Source organism: Daktulosphaira vitifoliae, unplaced genomic scaffold, assembly GCF_025091365.1.
Source record: "Daktulosphaira vitifoliae isolate Bord-2020 unplaced genomic scaffold, ASM2509136v1 Scaffold_3, whole genome shotgun sequence".
Lineage (NCBI taxonomy): Eukaryota > Metazoa > Arthropoda > Insecta > Hemiptera > Phylloxeridae > Daktulosphaira > Daktulosphaira vitifoliae.
Window position 1 is genome coordinate 6,669,158 of NW_026099574.1, and position 16,582 is coordinate 6,685,739.

Genomic DNA, 16,582 nt, shown 5'->3' on the forward strand with positions numbered 1-16,582 from the left:
GTTACTATCACAATTCACTAGTTTATTCAGAGAAAATTGTGTTGATAACAATAAAAAAAGTATAGACGTCGGCAACTTAAATAGAATTACTATTAAGATATAATGAATTAAATTAATTTTTCAATAGGTTAAAAATTAAAAATATTTAAGTACTAAATCACCAGTTAGTTACAATAAAAATTTTCTTACCAGAAATTCTTTATCATTTACTCAATAAATATTTCACAATATTAAATATTTGTTCTTTGAAAATGACAAGATAGAAGTATATAAAGTTTCAAAATGAAAAACATAATAATTTTTACGTTCTTATTTAGTCTATTGTGTTTCACCAACTGTGACGAGCACAATCATTTGGTAATAACTATTTTGCTTTTTAAATTGCCCATTATTCAACAATGCTAATAACGTATTTACGATTTTTGGGTAAAAGTCTAACTGTCAAAATTTGGAGTACTTGGAGAAATTTCACAGTATTATAATAATACTGAGTTTTAGTTAATGATTTCGTTTGACAATATTTAATCATTTCTATAAATAAGTTTCTATAGTTGACATGCAAAACAATTGTAAATCTTTATAGTAAAAATTTTATTTTGAAAACTACTTACTATTATACATTTAACTGCATGTTAACTTAATCATTTAGTTAATATTTTATTTTTCATAATTTAGTATGATGATAATGAAGAAGTAGTTCTATGGATGAATACTGTTGGTCCATACCATAATCGACAAGAAACATATACTTACTTTAGTTTACCATTTTGTTCTGGCACAAAAGAATCTATTAGTCATTATCATGAAACTCTTGGTGAAGCTTTGCAAGGTGTTGAACTTGTATATAGTGGACTTGACATACGTTTCAAAGGTTAAATTTATACTATTTCATTTTTATTTAAATATATAAATATTATTTTTCTTAATTAATAGAAGATGAATCTAAAACCCCATACTGTCAAGTAGTTTTAGATGATTCGAAGCTTAAGGCATTTTTGTATGCAGTTAAGAATCATTACTGGTATCAGATGTATATTGATGATCTTCCAATTTGGGGTGAGTTAGATTAAAATACAAAGAATAACTTTTCAATTTAATTATTTTAAACTAAAAGTATTCATTAAAATTTCCTAAATTATATATTAGGGATAGTTGGTGAAATTGATGAAACAAACAATAAATATTATATTTGGACACACAAGAAATTTGATATAGGTTACAATGGAAAATACATTGTTGATGTAAATCTTACATCTGAAGCAAAAGTTGAATTAAAGGTTGATACAAACATCGAATTTACATATGAAGTTAATTGGAAGCAGTCATCTGTAACATTTAAAGATCGATTCAACAAATTTTTAGATCCAAAATTCTTTCAACACAGAGTATGTTTATGTTTATAGCTGTACAATTTTTAATTAAAATCTTAACTATTATTATTTAGATACATTGGTTCAGTATATTCAATAGTTTTATGATGGTTATATTCTTAGTTGGTTTAGTTTCAATGATTCTTTTAAGAACAGTGCGTAAAGATTATGCTCGCTATAGTCAGGATGAAGAAGTAGACATTATGGTATAATATTTAGTTTAATATGGATTGACATATGACCATCATTGTCACTATATTACAATCAAACTGATATTTTGTTCTAAAATAAAATATTGTTATCATTAAATATAAAATTGTTTTTTCTGTACGTTTAATTATGTACATTAAAACTTTATAAAATATTTCAATGTAAAATTACAGCTTTACAGAGACTCTTAGTTTATTATCATATGTGTTATGATAAGTTATAATTCTCCTTAACAAATTTGTAGTTTCATGGTATTATAGTGACAATCACAATCATTTATTACTATTTTAATAACATTTTTATTTTTTTTCATGTAGGAGAAAGATTTAGGAGATGAATATGGATGGAAACAAGTTCATGGTGATGTTTTCCGCCCAGTTTCTTATCCTATGTTATTTTCAGCTATAATTGGATGTGGACATCATATTACTGTTGTTACTCTTCTTGTAATTATTTTCACTATTATAGGAGATTTGTATACCGAGTATGTTTTTTTCCAATAGAAGCTTTAAAAAATACTGAACTCAAATAGTTATTTATTTTTGTTATATCATAAATTAGTCTTAATTACTGGGAAATTAATTTATTTATTATTAGCTACATGTATTTGTAATCCCTCGTGTATTATATATGTATATCAACTAAAAAATATTAAACTGTTTATATATAATAAACAAATAAAGTTATATTAAAAATTCAAATATCATTTACTAACAAATTAAAAACTCAAACATTTTATTAAATTCAAAATATGTGTTCCCATTTAATAAAATAACGTTGACATTCTTACAACACATAAGGGATGAACTTAAAAAGTATTAAATAGCTAATATTTCAAAAATAATATGTAACTAAAGGTTACCTATAAGGAAACCATTTAGATTATATGTATTCTATAAGTAATTGAGTGGGTTCTTATAAAAAAATCATCTTGTATATTAGTATTACACCATATAATTAATTTATCCTGATTAATTCTTCTTTAGATATGAAATTTTCCCATAGCATTCAATTAAAATAAAATTAGCGGCTAAATTTTGAATTCAGTGTTTTTCTCTTAAAAATAATGTAAATATTAATAGTAATAATATTCTCTATTCTTATGTTCTTATTTAATTCAGGAGAGGTTCACTATTAGGTACATCAATATTTGTTTATGCTGTAACATCACCAGTAAATGGATATTTTGGTGGAGCACTTTATGCCAAAATGGGAGGAAGAATTTGGATTAGGCAGATGTTATTATCTGCATTTTTAATACCATTTCTAGTATGTGGTATGGCATTTCTTATAAATTTTATTGCTATTTACTATCATGCAACTCGGGCCATACCATTTGGCTCAATGGTGAGTATTAATTTAACTCTTGTTTTATCATGTTTTAACCTAACTCTTGAAGTTGTATCAGCTTCTTGTTAAAAGTCATCTACAAAAAATTTTTAAAAATTACTCAAGTTTTAATTTATATAAAACATTTTAATCATATCTTTTGATCTAACAGTGAGCTTGATTTCATAAGAATTATTTATTATTTCATTTAATAAATTAATATAAAATATTGAAAAAATATATTATTACATAATTGTTATAATTTAATTTACTAATAGTAGTAGTAAAATATTGTTATCGATGTTGAGCTAATAAAAATATTAACTGTTTAACCAATTCAACCTTTTAAAATAGCTGGCTTTAAAACTGTGGATTCCATTATTTTTCTCTACTACCCATCAAAAAAAAACATTCATAGTAATAAAATTTGTTTAACTTATTATTTTTATCTAATTTTCATTACTTAGTTCTGACAAGTAGCCAGTAATTGAATGAATTGATTAATATAATTAAATAATTTTTGTGCTCATCATATTAATCTTTATTTTAAGGTTGCTATAACTTGCATATGTGTGTTTGTGATATTGCCTCTTACACTAGTTGGAACTTTACTTGGACGAAATTTATCTGGACAACCAGATTATCCTTGCAGAGTTAATGCTGTTCCAAGACCCATACCTGAAAAAAAGTGGTTTATGGAGCCATTAATAATTACATTACTTGGAGGAATTCTACCTTTTGGATCAATATTTATTGAGATGTTAGTTATAGAGATGTTTCATTATGTTTATTCATTTTATTATTTTTCTAATATAAGTATTTATTAAAACATTCAGGTACTTTATTTTCACATCATTTTGGGCATACAAAATTTATTATGTTTATGGATTTATGTTACTTGTTGTTTTGATACTCATGGTAGTCACTGTTTGTGTAACAATTGTTTGTACTTATTTTCTACTGAATGCTGAAGATTACAGATGGTATAATTTTAATACATTTTAACCTATTTATAGTTTAAAATGTTTAATTAATAATATTTTATAGGCAATGGACTAGTTTTGCTGCTGCAGCATCTACATCATTTTATGTTTATTTATATTCATTTTACTACTTTTTGTTCAAAACTAAGTGAGTTGCATTTATATATTGTTATTTAATGATAAAATCAATTTTCTTTTACAAAATATGATCCTTAAAACCCCTACTTTTATTTATTCTCTTTTTTAGGATGTATGGTCTCTTTCAAACAGCATTCTATTTTGGGTATATGGCATTATTCAGCATAGCATTAGGAATTATGTGCGGAACAATTGGATATATAGGAGCTAATGCCTTTGTTCGTAAAATTTATACTACTGTCAAAATTGATTGAATTCATAGAAATGCTCATTATATTAACAATTACTATGTCAAAATATTGATAAGGAACTGTATAAACATAAGTTTTCACAACATATCTTGATAATGTGTCTAAGTATAATTGTTGTTCTATAAAATTATTATATCATACTCTTGAAGTTAAAAATTATTTTAACTAATTAATAATTGTATTCAATTTAAAGAGTACAGCTAAGGCTGAATTGCTTATAATTTACCTCCTTAATTCAAAATGCTTAACGGATGTGTACATTTATGACTACAAAATAATTTTAAGTTAATTGTTAAATTTTATTTTAATAAAAAAAAAGTTACAATTAAAGTCAGTCACTCTTAGTTTTACAGTAGTAATAATAAGAATAATTTTTTTTATGGCAAAGATTAAATCTTTACTAGTAAGTGTTAATGTGATAAAATTTATAATTTATTGATCATTATAAATTGTTTTATTATTAATGCTGAATATTAATAATAAATCAAATTAGGTATTGAAAATCTTAAATGTTTTTATTATTTGTTTTTTATTTTAAATTGAGATATAAATAAATTAATTCAAAAAAACATTTGTTGGTAATTTTGCTTTTGAACCTAGAATTACATTACTTAATATCAAATTTTCAAAAAATAAATATTGGTGATTATTATTATATTTAGCTCATAACAGAAATTCTTTAAAAATATGTTAACATCATTGTTTTTTGTTAAAGCTATCATTTTTATAATTCAAAAGTTATTTTGAACTACTGTAATAATAAGAAATTCTCAAAAATACTTTATAAATTTTTACATTTTTGTATCTCTGAAAAAAATAAAATTGGGTATTACACATTTTGCAATGGAAATTTTATATATATAAATAAGAGTATTTTTAATAAATAAAGGCAACTTAAATAGTTTTAAAATTAAACAATCTATAAAGGTGATCTACATCATAACTATTACGTTAACATTTTAGAATACTTTATTTTTATTATAAAATCTATATATCATAAGAATTTCTAAATTTATGCATTTTGAACAATTTTAATAAGTTGCAATCAAGATTGCATGTAATGGAGGAAATTGGATTATTGGCCTCTTTGAAAACGCTTCCTTATTAAATGTTTATGTGTAATGTTTTGAAAAATTATGAAAACCTGAGGTCCAATTTTTGTAACAATGATAAATTGTATAAAGTTCGATTTATTGCAAGTCGATTAAAGATAAGATACTTATTTTCTTGAAAACTATTAAACATTTAAAATTTTCTTTTAGGAAACAATTATTTTATTCAAAGAACTACAATAATATATAATTAAATAAATTTTTTTGCACGCCTTAGGGATTAAAAATTTAACTTAATTTTGTTTTTAGTGTGAGAAAATATTTCTAGTTTGATAATCATCAAACTAGAAATTTTAATAATTTTTTTTATTCGCGGACCATTTATTTGTAAAAAGGTGGAGTACACATACATCATTTCAAATTATACCTAATCGTTCAGAATTTTTTAACCCTAAAGAGATGAAAAACATATTCAGCTAATAATATTGCAGAGTTTTTTTGAAAATTAAAAATGTTCAATAGTTTACAAGAAAATTAGCGTCTTTAATCAATTACCTAGTATATATAGTAGAATAAACAGAAGGGGTATACAGTTGTAATAAAGTAATTAGCAATGTTTTTTTAGTCGTGATAACCCTTTTTTTTTTGGCTTATTTTAGTTTTCTTCTATAGGAATACTACAAATTAAAAAATTGGTGATTATTCCACCCTTCCAGGAAGTTATTTTCTAGTTGAGCCACTATATATATATATATATTTATACAACAAAACACCAAAACACTACAACCTGTTGGGCTTACACATTTTAAAGGTGATAAGCCGAATAAGACTGCCGGTTGATAATGCAACTGTTACAAATCGGATGAACTATTACTCTTATGTATTATTTTATTATTTCCATGTGTATATATTAGGTGTCCCTTATTTTTAAAATGTTGGAAATTCTTCGGGCTCAACCCCTAAATTTGTGTGTATGCATATAAAAAGTGAGTACAAAAAATTTCAGGCCGATCAGATAAGTTAAACCCGTGCCGACTTTAAGTTGAAAATTGGCTAAAAAGGGTAGTATTTTCGATTTTTAGCAATTAACTCGTAAATTAGCGTTTTCACAAAAAAATTATAGAAATTAAATTGTAAATCTTATTATTTTGTATAAATTAAGTTCTATAAGTTTTTCTTCTAAATTCATTAGTTTTACAGAAAAATGTCAAAATACGTATTATTATTTTTTTTAATAAATCTAAGCAATATATTGTTTTGCTCATCCAATGACCTTAGTGCATGGCTCCAGGAGAGTGTATTTTAATTTTTTTATGAGTCACCATTTAAAAAAAATTATAGATAACTCTAGCAATTATCTACAATCGTCTCTAAAATATGCGATTCGCAACATTTCCAGAGGAAACAGAAAAATATCATTTCGTAAATTTTCAAGTGCAACATTCGACGTCATCTATTCCACAGGTCGTATTAGAAATATCAATGTTATTCCAATTTTTTTAATGTTTTTAGACATGAATATCATGATGTTATCTGAAGTAATTTGTTTCGAAAACACCGCGTAAAATCAGTTCATACATATGATGGCGTTGATAAAAATAATAAGTCTTTCTCAAATTTTTGCTCTAGTAATTTTTTAGATCATAAAAAGACACCAATCTTATAAACGTTCTATATTAGATGCGGTATTATCACAACATAGAGTTTAGACAATGTTTAATAATCCTTAATCAACCAACGCATAATAAACAGCATTAGCTTGTTTATATCCCGTCGACTTTTTTAGTTTCGGTATACTAATTAATAATCTAGATTTTCACTAGTTATCACAATTGGTAACCAATGCCCGAGTCTCTTACATTTAGAGTTGGTAAAATCTATCCATCCCAATGCACAGTGTCATATATAGAAGGGCAACTTTAAATTTTTTTTTTATTAAGATAGCCCGTTCAATTCGCATAGCATTACGGCATATATGTACTGAACACTTATTTATAATAAGACATTAAGCTTCAACTGTAATCGGATGCACAAAATTAAAGTGTCAATAATGTATAGTACAAAGATTACATTGCATAAGAGAACGTAACTCTGTGGTCAAATGGTAACATAGTAGAAATCCTATCTTTACTAATAGTTACTCAGTTACCTTTTTTCGTGTCCCACGGGTTATAAATAAGTTCATAAGCAAACTGGCAACGTTGCTTTCTATTATGCTGGGTTTGCACGTGCATGTTTGTAGTGGCGCAAATTGCAACTGGCGTGCCAGTAAAAATAAAAATGCACGTGTAAACATGTAAGGCGTGCAAGTGAAATGATTGCATGCATAGAAAAATAAAGCCAGATAATTCCGGGTCTAGGACATTTCGCCGCCACCGATTCGCCGCCGGACACTTCGCCACCAGACTCTTGATATATAAATTTATAATTAACGCCTTTTCGAAAAATTATAATTATTTTAGCCTAATCCTTCATTGCATAAGTCCTTAAAATCCAGTATAATGATAAAAAAATTAATTATTTATATAATGTCACAAATTATTTAAATTTAATTTGTACTTAATTTAATTATTATAATTAAATGTTATCATAATTATAATATTCATTGTTATTCTTTCATTTTAACAATTAATACTATTGAAATAACTATATTTCAAGCATACTAATGCTCTTATTTATATGTATAGATAATAACAATGTGGTATAATTATTAATTATTAATTTTATTTTTATTTTTTATTTTTTTTATTTATTTCATCAAAGATGATGATGATTACGCCCATTAGGGCAAACAGTACAGTACGGAAATAATAATACAGATAATTACTTACTCTATAACAATAATTATAAATATAAACTTTAAGTTAAAAATATTAAACTAAAATAAAATACAAAATGAATGTAAATAAATATCAATTACATATATAAAAGGACCACTTCAAATTATACATTGAGGTTATTTCGACATGTTAACCATAATATAGCTGACGAATCATGATTAAAATCAAAATTATTTAAAGAATTGCATAAATAAAGCATGCGATTTACAGGAGAGTTTCTACTGTAGTTTTGCGCGAGGGTAGGTATATAAAACATAGAATGATTTCGAAGAGATAATTGAGGAACATTGAAAGGTAATTTATCTAAAATTTCAGGACAATCTATTTTGTTGTTGAGTAAATTATATATCCATTTTATATCTAAATATTGTCTTCTAAATAATAAAGAGTCCATTTTCAAACTATCACGAAAATTTTCATAATTAATCCTATTTTTATTTAATTTGTACGATAAACAGGTTAAAAAGCGGTTTTGTACAGATTCAATTTTTTTAATTTCACTGGCTACAAATGGAGACCAAATAATTGAACCATATTCCAGCCCAGATCTTACTAAAGAGAAGTACAATGTTTTTAAACATTCTACATCGTGAAATTCGTTACAATTACGTCTGATAAATCCTAATGTACGCAATGCCTTATTATATATATAGCTGATATGTTTTGAAAAAGATAAATTCCAAGACAGAAAAACACCTAAATCTTTTATATGATTAACCCTAGAAAGGTCAAAACCATTTATTACATATTGATTATTGTAAACAGATTTAACTCTACTAAAAGTAATTTGTGAGCATTTGTCACTATTTAATTGTAAACCATTTTCAAAACACCATAAAACAAATTTATTAAGATCTAATTGTAATTTAACAAAGTCACTAGGAGAATTAATTTGTAAATATAATTTCAAATCATCAGCAAACAATAAACATTTACAGTGTTTGAAAATATTACTAAGATCATTTATAAAAATTATAAACAAAAGTGGTGACAAGTGCCCACCTTGAGGTACACCAGATATAGCATTAATAGTAAAAGATGTAACATTACCAATTTTGACTATTTGTTTTCTCCCACTAAGATAAGACGAAAGCCAATCTATCATAGGATTACCAACTCCCATAGCACTTAATTTACTTATTAATATAGAATGATTAACACTATCAAACGCTTTTTTTAGGTCAGTGTAGATGGCGTCTACTTGACCACCTTTAGAAATAATAGACATCAAATCAGAATAGTACACAAGTAAATTGGTAACTGTAGATTTAGAAGTTCTAAATCCATGTTGATTGTTTACAAGTATAGGGCTAAAAGTGTAATACAATTTTGATACTAACAACTTTTCAAATAATTTTGGTATTGTACTCATTTTAGTAATTGGTCTATAATTACGTATGTTAGATCTTATTCCGGACTTAAAAATAGGATACACATAACTGGTTTTCCAAATCGTAGGAAAAATACCAGACGACAGAGATAAAGATAAAAGAAAATGGATTGGACGAGTAAGGGAGTAACAGCAGTTTTTGAGAAAAATCTCAGGAACTAAGTCAGGACCTACTGTCAAATTCATGTGCAAGCTCGATAGACCCTCAAAAACTTCAGTTATTGAAAGATAACAATTTTTTATATCAACACACTCAGATATGTTACTAAAAGATCCATTTGTAGTTTTACTAGAATTTGAATAAACAGAGCCAAAAAATTGGCCAAACATATTAGCTATTTCATTAATATCATCCGAATGCAAATTATCTAGTTCTAATGTAGAAGGAAGACAATTTACTTTTTTACAATTTTTGACGTAAGACCAAAAAAATTTAGGATTAGTTTTTAAGTTATTTTGAATATTATTTAAATAGTTAGAGTAACAAATTTTCGAAAGCTTTTTACACTTAGATCTAACTATAGAAAATTCTTCATAAATAGATAATGAGGCTTTTTGCTTAAATTTCTTATGTAATTTATTTTTTTTACGAATTAGAGATATTAATTCGTTGGAAAACCAGTTTGGGAAAGTAGATTTATTCGGAGTGGTTTTTGGAACTGTTTTTTCAATAACTGAAAAAATCAATTCATAAAACCTATCAACTGCTAAATTTATATTATTACATTCATATAAATAAGACCAATTTAAATTATTTAACAATTTATTTAATAAAACATAATCTACTTTTTTAAAGTTAAATTCTTTATTAATGGCTGCTGATTGACTAGGTCTTATATTAATGTCAGAACTAATGTAAAGTGCTGGGTGAAAACTATCAACAGGAACTAAATTATCTTCACTTTTTTTAACACGGGTAGAATTATTAGATACAAATATTAAATCTAATATCTTTCCAGAATCATTTCCAACTTCATTTACTTGATAAAAATTTAAATGTGAAAATTGCTCAAAAATAATATCAGAATTTTGAGAATAATTACCTAAATATACCATACCAAGATCATCATTAGAAAACTTAACATTTGGTAAATTATAGTCTCCAGATAAAATAATTTGTGTATCAACAAATAATGAGCACAAATAATCAATTGCCTCAGTGTGAGCTACATAAGTACTAAATGGGCTTACAGGTGGTATATAGCAAGTACCTAACAAAAACTTATTGTTATCACCAGCCTCCACCAGTACAAACAGTTGTTCAACACTAGTAATAGGAGTGAAAACCTGTTTTGAACTATATTTCTTATGAACACAGATTATTACACCACCACCACGCAAATATGAACTAGTAGAAACGCTGCGGTCGGTTCGAAACACATTGTAATCATTAAAGCCTAATTCAGAATCTAATATATCTGCATTCAACCATGATTCAGTCAACATGAAATAATCAACATTTATAAGTGGGATATTACATTTTAAAAATTTAATTTTAGTTCGTAAACCTCTAACATTTTGATAAAAACCACTAAAAGTACGATTTGTAGAATTCTTATTACTATTATTATAAACACAGTTTTTATTAATTTTTTTACAGTGGGTACAAAAATATTTACTTTTGTGATGATCTTCGGACGAAAGTGAACTTAGTTTTTTGAACTGATTTTTGGTACGCCTTGGACATATTTTATTACTAAATTTTTTTCTCCAGCATCCCGTCTATGGCGTAACTCCTCGCGTAATAATTTCATAGTGTTTTGTTGAGATTTTGTAAGATCAGGACTTAACCAAACATTTTTCCACTTTTCGATTAATCTCAATTTTGATTTCGATTTTAACAACTCCAATACTTTCAACTTATTATCAAATTTTAAGAGAAGCGGGCGGTTAGCTGAACCATCTTTGCCAATACGTTTAGCAAAAGTAAGGTTACTATTTAAATTTAAGTCAGTCAGTAGCTCTTTAGCAATTTCTAATGGCTCTTGATAACGTTCATTTGGTGACTCAGCTAAATTAAAGACTACTATATTATTACTTTTAGTAAGTCGATGTTGTGCTTCTAAAATAATATCTTCAGAAGATAAATTTTTACCTGAGGTGAGGGATTCCATATTGGATATTTTACCTCTAAGATTATTTATTTCAGATTTAAGATTTTCATTTTCCTTTTTTAAAGTGTTAATAGAGCTTAACATTCCTTCTAGAGTATTATTAAGAACAGAGAAATTAGTTTCATATTTGGAAAGCTTATCATTAATGGATATAAACTTTTGGTCTTGAGATGATTCAATTTGCTTTAATTTCTTCATTACATCCGAGAGAGTAAACTCACTATTATTTCGCGATGACGATGACGAAGTTTTTTTCAAAGGTGTATCAATTTTAGAGTTATTTGACATTTTGATATTTATAAATAATTATATAAAAATTAATATTTTTACATAAAAATCAGATAAAAGCTCAAAATTTATTCTTTAAAGAAGCTTAAATATACTGTATTTTAAAGTTTAAAATAATACGAGTGCGACGTGCAGTCAAACGTCTTTACTGCTCAATAGACAGTACTGTACTGTCTGTATGTATATACTTAGCGTCGTATCATAAATTAGCAAATCCAGTTTTTGCAAATTTTGTATATTTTTAATGAACAAAGTATAAAATACTCAAAAATTCTGTATCCTCTTGGATAGATATTTAATAATTTTAGAAATTAAACAATTAAAACAACTTGAGTCAATGTTATAAATTGTTATTTAAAAAAAAATTGTCACTTTTAAAATAAACTATTCAAGCAATTTAAATGGTACATATGAGTATCGAATCGTATGGATGCGAATAAGAAGATACTTTATAATTTTGTATTATTATTTATTGTGTATAAGATGTTTTGTTTAACAATAAATCAAAGTTTTAGAATGGTTAATTAGGGTAATTTTTGTTTTAAGAACACAACATATTAATTACTTTAATTTATTCTTATAATAGTTGTAATCGTATATTTTAAAACGAACTTTATTAGGCTACCCAGTAGTATTTTGAATATTTTAAATATATAATAATACTACATTTCAAGATAGAAGTGTGATATCCGTAAATTAATTTATTAAGTACAAATTATTTTAATATCGATAAAATGTCAAGTTGACGAGTGAATGAATTATACCATTACTAAACATATAATAAATTAATAAAAAAGGAATGCACTCATTAACCGTGTAAATCGGATTGGACCGGTAGCAACTGACTAGTGGTACTCAGGCAAGTTACCCCAAAATTTGGATAGCTTATTACTCGGTGGCTATTGGTCGTAGAGTCACCGAGTTTGCGGTGGCAATTTTAGTTTTAAGTCCCTTACGTAGTACGCTATCACTAGAAGAGTGCAAAATTTCTTCCCAAGGATTTTGTTCATTTTTGAATCCTTCCGAAACTAAGTACACCTCAGAAATACTACAGGAAACGGATCTTACGACCTACCTAACATATTATCTTTTTTCATTATTTCAACCTTATTTAAAAATAAACACATTTCACTTGAAACATCAATAACTTATTTAAATTGAATATTGATAATATTATTATATTATATATATATATATATAATATTATTATATTATATATATATACACATTAGGGTGGTCCTTATTTTCGAACTTTCAAAATTTTGATTTCTCACCCCCCTAATTGGTTCATTATTATAAAAAAGTAATTTGAGTAAAATTTGGCCATGATTAATCAACCCCTTCAGGTGCCCCCAAGGGGGTGAAAATTGATAACAAGTCGTTTTCTGAGTTATTTTTGCTTATTGATAGAAAAGTGTTGCACTAATCGTAAAAATGAATAGAATTTAAAATGTAGCTATTAACATTTCCAATANTTTCTTGATGTTTTGATAAGGTGTAGAATATTTAGTGTAAGATATCCACTTAACACCTACTAAGAATGGAGAAAAATATATATTTCTACACAATATGATGCTATAAACTGAGTACTCAAAATCATAAGTGAAATTACACATCAAGTCAACAATATATTATGATATAATNATGCTATAAACTGAGTACTCAAAATCATAAGTGAAATTACACATCAAGTCAACAATATATTATGATATAATATACAATGCATAGATAATATTATCTATGTATGATCATAGAAAACTTTTTTAATAAAAATCATTTAAATAATGAGTATTAGAGTAAAAATGTATGCTATAATTTTTTAATTTAAATAAAATGTATTGCTTTAAATAATCTTGAAACTTGTATCACTACTTGATCATATTACTAAAGTTATATATTTTTTTATTGTTTTTTATTATTACAATAATCAAATAAATAAAACATAATAAATATGGCTTTGAACACTTAAAAAAAATAATTACTTGTGTGTATGTGTATTAGGGTGGTCCNTCGTGAACTTTTCATTGAAATCCGTCATAAGTTTGACCCCTCGTTCTGCCATATCGTTGACTACTTTTATTGATTCTACCACTCTTTTTCCTTCAATGTATCCTTCATGTTCGTTCCATTTGTCTGACTGAACTTTCAAAAAATCAGTAGACATATTAAATTTTTCAAATATGTTTTTCGAATTATTCCCTAGAATATCTAATGGTAATTCTTTGTTAAGAAAGTGTTGTAAATCTTCAAATTTGAGGATGAACTTTTTTTGCGATTCTTTTTCAGGAGTGCCAATTTTAAAAATTGCCAAAATGCTAAAATTTTTGTCGCTTTCTATTTTTATTAAATTAAGAGCATTAGCATGTGCTATATCAAAAATATCATCCAACTTATTTACAAATTCTTCTTCTTTTTTTTTATCAGCAACTAATTTTCTAGTGGCATGTTTTTGTAAGTTTCGCCATTCATTATACAATAATTCAACTTTTGCAATTAAGTTATATTCTTCTCTAACTGGAATACGCGCTTTTTCCCAGAATACAACAATTTTACGAACAACTAATTTTGCACTATCGTGAACATTTAATTTTACATTTCGTTTTAAGGATTTATGCAATGAAGGATTAGGCTAAAATAATTATTATAATAACAACTATTATAAGAATAAATTAAAGTAATTAATATGTTGTGTTCTTAAAACAAAAATTACCCTAATTAACCATTCTAAAACTTTGATTTATTGTTAAACAAAACATCTTATACACAATAAATAATAATACAGCGTATGGGGTGAACAGAACCCAGATAACAATTTTTTTGAACACATTTCCTTTTGCAACTGAATGACTCAATTAAAATTTTTCTGCCATAAATATTTTAGGATTTACCCTATAAAATTTATTTTCAACATAATTAATGCTAATTTCTATGTAATTGTCGAGCTATAATATATTCATAATTAAAGCTAATAAAAAATAATAATAATAATAATAAATGTTCAATTTTAATTTATGATTTGTTTAATAAATGATGAAATAACAAAAAAAGTTATATTTGATCGATTTTTAAATTATATGATCTTGCTATCTGTATATGCCTATAAAATTATAATCATTCAATTTAATTTAAAATCATTTTTGGGACAGTTATTAGAAAAAAAAAGTTTCTAAAAAAATATAAAAAGTAATGATTATATTGCATCCGAATAATTATATAAGTTTCTACTTGGAGCAATTGATAGTTGCAAAGAGTAATATTCTGATACAATTAAAAGTATTGGCACAAGTATTCGCAACATATTTTATGGAAAATGGAGAATTGACAAAATATGATTTTCAATATGAATTTGCAACTTCCGATCTTTACGATAATCCCATACTACCACAAGATTTAATAAATAAATTATTAAAAGGATTTCCCAAACATAAAAAAAATGAAAAGTCATACAATTTTCATGATATACCAAAAAATCTAGATAAAATAAAGGAAAAGTTAAAAATAAATTTAAATAAATTCATAAATTATTTAAAACATGTATTATAAGATTTATAGTTATTTGTCAAACTAATTGACGTCATGTTATCTTTTGCGAAAAATAACAAGTATTAGTTTGTATTTTTAAGTTTCTATAATTACAGATCAATTGTATAAATATGACTCATGCAATATCATCACAAAAAAATAAAAACTTAACATTATTTATTTCTTTTAAGAAATTGTAGTAATCTGTAATTTATAAAAATGCGAAAAAAAAAAATTTAGTCCTACCATCCACTCAATATAATACTATATCATTTAAATTTAAATGATAAAGTATTTAAATTTAAATTTAAATTTTTTTTAAATGGAAAAATATGTGTTTAACAAACCTTTAAATAAGTAAATTATCTTAGTTGACATAATATTAATGCGTAATTAAGTATTATAAGACTAAATTATTAAAAAAAAAATATATAGGTTGTATGATTATACAGACTGTTTAATACTTAAGGAACACAAGTCAGTTGTTACCAAAATGAGAACAATAAAAACCCGTTTCATTATTTACTAAACCCCCTTATATGACCTTCTAAAAAGAAAAACTATAGTATGTTTTATATGTTTAATGACATTACGTAACTTATAGTTAAACAATCATCCTGTAAACTTCAACTACTATTTTTCATAAGTTGCCGTTTAATTTTGAGATAAAATATAAAATATTATATATTTTAGCTTCTTGCGAAGCTGAGAAGGTATTAATTTTACTATGATGTGTTTTTTTTTGTGTGCCTGTTACCACTTTTTCTCAGGTCTTACCGAACCGATTTCTTTCAGACATTAACCTCAAAAATTGAAAAAATTTCGTACTTTATTTTGTTTTCATAGTGAAAACGGACATCAAAGTTAATTAAAAAAATACGATTTTTGTAAATAAATTCGTTTTTATATTTTTTAATTTATAATGCTATAACTTTTTTGGATAATTATAATTTTTTTAGGATAAGTACTTTTTATATTCTTCTTTTATGCAACATACATTTTTTTTAAATAGGACCATTTCCCAATATACAGGGTGATTCATTAAGGATAAGACACTCATTTACTCAGTAACTATTGAAAATTTTTAATTTTTGG

The 16,582-nt window shown here is 25.4% G+C and overlaps 2 protein-coding genes across 2 annotated transcripts; one reads left to right on the forward strand and one right to left on the reverse strand.

The window, feature by feature from the left end:
* Positions 1-68: 68 nt before the first annotated feature.
* On the forward strand, positions 69-4,440 carry LOC126902968 (transmembrane 9 superfamily member 3). The gene is made up of 11 exons (XM_050680796.1): positions 69-357; positions 676-871; positions 934-1,056; positions 1,147-1,385; positions 1,445-1,576; positions 1,898-2,064; positions 2,702-2,927; positions 3,461-3,669; positions 3,746-3,892; positions 3,957-4,040; positions 4,140-4,440. Exons 1-11 carry the CDS (start codon positions 283-285, stop codon positions 4,282-4,284), a joined length of 1,743 nt encoding a protein of 580 aa, XP_050536753.1. The 5' UTR covers positions 69-282; the 3' UTR covers positions 4,285-4,440.
* Positions 4,441-8,276: 3,836 nt separating this feature from the next.
* Positions 8,277-11,009, reverse strand: LOC126902005 (uncharacterized). Its single transcript, XM_050679028.1, has 3 exons — positions 10,391-11,009; positions 9,176-9,937; positions 8,277-9,028 (listed from the first exon to the last, which is right to left on the reverse strand). The coding sequence occupies exons 1-3, from the start codon at positions 11,007-11,009 to the stop codon at positions 8,277-8,279; spliced, it is 2,133 nt and encodes a 710-aa protein (XP_050534985.1).
* Positions 11,010-16,582: the final 5,573 nt, after the last annotated feature.